At 35.5% G+C, this 3,751-nt stretch overlaps 1 protein-coding gene across 2 annotated transcripts in view; it reads right to left on the reverse strand.

Annotated features, from left to right (window-relative positions):
• Positions 1-2,855: 2,855 nt before the first annotated feature.
• Positions 2,856-3,751, reverse strand: part of LOC106881126 (radial spoke head protein 9 homolog) — an 8,130-nt gene continuing 7,234 nt past the window's right edge. For both annotated transcript variants that reach the window (XM_014931387.2, XM_014931388.2), the window contains exons 4-5: positions 3,585-3,731; positions 2,856-3,303 (exon numbers count right to left, since the gene is read on the reverse strand). In XM_014931387.2, coding sequence (XP_014786873.1) covers positions 3,143-3,303; positions 3,585-3,731 — 308 coding nt within the window. In that variant the 3' untranslated portion in view covers positions 2,856-3,142. The remainder of the gene's footprint in view (positions 3,304-3,584; positions 3,732-3,751) is intronic.

The raw sequence follows: 3,751 nt of genomic DNA on the forward strand, positions 1-3,751 counted from the left end.
CTGTAATCACGTGTAAAAGTTTTACAAAATCAATTAGAATGTCTCTAAGGAAATGCTTATTTGCATTTGTGCCCTTTCAAACCCTTTTGAATTAATTAAACACCTTTACCGTCTCCCCCGCCACAAAATTTACCTACATCTCAAATTTCATTAAAATCGGATAAAAAAGTTACAGCCAAAAATAAAATCCCTATGGGTATTTGCACGCAAAAAGCCGATTGATTTTATAAAACCACTACTCAGGCGCAATTATCGATTTTTTGTCAAGGCCATATACTGACATCAACTGTCACTCATTCATCGATTTTCACCAAAATCGGACAAAAAAGCCAAAAGCTGCAGGAAAAATAACATTGTTATGGGAATTTCCATTCAAACGCCCGATTGATCTCACAAAAATTGATGCCAACTGAGCATTATCGAATTTTCGAAAAATTCCAGCCTTATTTGAACTTCAGGGCATGTGATCTACCTATGTGCCAAAAATCATTAAAATCGGTTGGACGGTGTGGTAGGAGTAACCCCAAACACACACACAGACACCAAAACACATTTATATATATATAGATATATATATATTCAAAATACAAATCCTTGCACTTTAGTGGTTTCATTATTATTAAAAAATTAGCATCAAGAGAGCAAACTGTTAAGTATTTTTTTTCTGTTTGAACATTTGTTGTATATATAAAACACTTTTAGGTACATATTTGACGAATGAAGAGTATAATGGTTTATAATAACTATGAACGGGTAACAAGGTTTTATAAAGTATTTGCTTTGCCAAATATCAAAATGAAAAGGCCCAGCCAACAACTATGCCCTGACTAATTTTGAATATCTTTCTATACATGAAACTTTGAATATATGAATATTTAGATTTCATAGATATTGAGCTTTTTCTATCAGTGTGGATAGCATCAGGTGTTTCAACTAGAGAGAAAATTCTTTGAGGCTGTGAACTACTTCTTAAGAAAAGATACTAGTACAAGAAAAAAAAAAAGAATGCTACTAAAAGATAATAGTTTCAAAATACTGTTTAGCTTTACAAAATCCAAAAACTTTGAGATGTCATTCCTTAGAGTTGTAAAATTTAGGCTAAAGTTTGGAAAATATTTAGCAGTCATAACAGATTTTCATTCTTTGCTAGGAAACGAAAGAGATTTTACCTTTACATAATGCAACAATCTTCTCACACATTATGATATGAAAAGGTTAAAGAAATTTGTAGTAGCATTGAGTAAAACAGCACATACAAAACATCAACACTTAAGATTTTCTTTTTCACATCGACTGAAAAAATTGTAAACTAAAGGAAGACAGTTTGACTTTCAAATGTTTAAGCATTTAACAATTACTACCATTCAACACAACTAGCTGAGAAATCAATAGCTCATTCATATGCTGTCAACAGCAATCAACATTTCAGTAACTGATTACAATAAATTACAAATAAACTAATGAATCCTGGTAGAAATAATAGCCAAATCTCACTCAAACCATACTCTAAGGAAAGAAAATTAACACTGGGTAATGAAGTCTTAGATTATATCTGGAAAAAAAGATATCTGAATGCTCAGAGCTGATATAAGGATAAACAACAACAAATCATAAAACATCCAAAACAAACAAAAACGCACACTTGTGAGATCATTGTCGTTTAACATCCATTTTCCATGCTGGCATGGATTGGACGGTTTGACTGAGAGCTGGCAAGCCAGAAGGCTGCACCAGGCTCCAATCCAATCTGGCACAGTTTCTACAGCTGGATGCCCTTCCTAATGCCAACCACTCTGAGAGTGTAGTGGTTGCTTTTTACGTGCCACCGGCATGAGGGCTAGTCAGACAGTACTGGCATTGACCATGCTTGAATGGTGCTTTTTACATGCCACTACCATGGGAACCAGTTAGGCAGCACTGGCAATGACCATGCTCGAATGGTGCTTTTTATGTGCCACCGGCATGGGACCAGTCAGCTGGCACTGGCAGTGACCACGCTCGAATGGTGTTTTTTACCTGCCACCAGCATGGGTGCTAATCAGGCAGTACTGTCATCGGCCACAACAATGACTTCACTTGACTCATCAGGTCTTCACAAGTGCAGTTTATTGCCCAATGATTGAAGGGTGCTCTTAAATGGGCTGGTTATGCTGCACTGGCATAGGTCACGGTTACAGTCTCACTTGGCTTGCCGGGTCTTCTCAAGCACAGCATATCTCCAAGGGTCTCGGTCACGTGTCATTGCCTTTGTGAGACCCAATACATTTAACCCTCTAGTATTTAAACTGGCCATATCTGGCCCAAATGTTCTACCTGTTTGATATTCAAACTGGCTAGATTCAGCCTCTCACCTCTTCCTGACAATGTTATTCTTAAAATAGGCAATCATATCATCAAAATCTCAAAGATACAAGATAATGCATGATTAATTCAAATATGCATTTCATTGGACGGAATAATCTAAATGCTAAAGAGTTAACGCCTCCATCAGTCAGAGTTGACCCAGTACTTACAACTGGAAAATCTTTCTCCAGGATGCAGGTTTGGGCAGGGGTTTTTTTTATGGAAGGTCATGAGATGCCCAAACAGCAATTCAACTCTATAACATTAGTGTTGTCCAATGGAAGCAAAGACTGATTCAGCTTGGGTTAGGGTTAGGGTATGATTCTGATGTCATAACATTAAACTCTGAATGTAAAGAATCAAAACTAATACTGCAAAGCATTTTGTCTAAAGCCTTAATGACACTACCAATCCACTGCCATCTCTCTCTCACACACACACACACACACACACACACACACACACACACACACACACAGGTTCGCACACAAATAAAAATATGAAGCTGTCAATATTGTTGTAACTTTAATGAGTTAAAGCAACTACAAAACTTGCATAGAGAAATAGGTATATAGATATGTATTATAGATAGGTTATTATGTAGGTAGATAGGTAGGTAGGTTCAGAGGTTGACAGATTCATTGGCAAACAGGTAGGCCAATAGATAGATAAAAAAAAAGATATCTTGCTGGGACGGAATCAATAAATAAATGGCTGGATGAACTGATGATAAATGGCTAAGTTATAACTGTATTCGTGGTGTTTTATTTGAAACAATTCATTCAGCTCACTTTTTTTTTTACAACATGAATGGCAGATCAAGGTTTTTTTCTCCAGTGCCAAAATAAAGTGAACCAAATTTTGGTGTTCCAGGTTTTGTAAAGAATGTATATCCAGGCCAAAGTAAGCTTCGGATTACAACCATACCACAGCCACGCTCGAACTGAAAACTCCAGCAGCCTGAAATGAGAAGGCTGAGATTGAAACAAAGGCAAATATTTATCTTTTCATATGTAACTGTATTCATATACAAAATACAATATTTTAAACAAGTTGCATAAACAAGAGATTATTGCTCTGAATAAGATATTCTATAATCCTGAAATGCTTTCATTGACTGATCTGAGAAGGAATACAAAATTATTTCAAAATTATAATTATATGTAGCTGTTTAATCTATTTACTTAAACACTAGATACAAAACACTATTTGTCAAACTAATGGCTTAAACTGCATTTTACCTTTTGGAATATCATCTTCAATAATATCCATGAAATCCAAGGATCTGTCCATATTTGATCTTTCAATTATGGGTTTCTTACTCAGTAGAACAGCTGGTCGGAAGTGCATGTATGAATAAAGTTTAGAAGCATCATTTGCAAACAATCCTTAGAAAAAAAAAAAAAAA

The sequence above is a fragment of the Octopus bimaculoides genome, chromosome 2 (genome assembly GCF_001194135.2).
Source record: "Octopus bimaculoides isolate UCB-OBI-ISO-001 chromosome 2, ASM119413v2, whole genome shotgun sequence".
Classification (NCBI taxonomy): domain Eukaryota; kingdom Metazoa; phylum Mollusca; class Cephalopoda; order Octopoda; family Octopodidae; genus Octopus; species Octopus bimaculoides.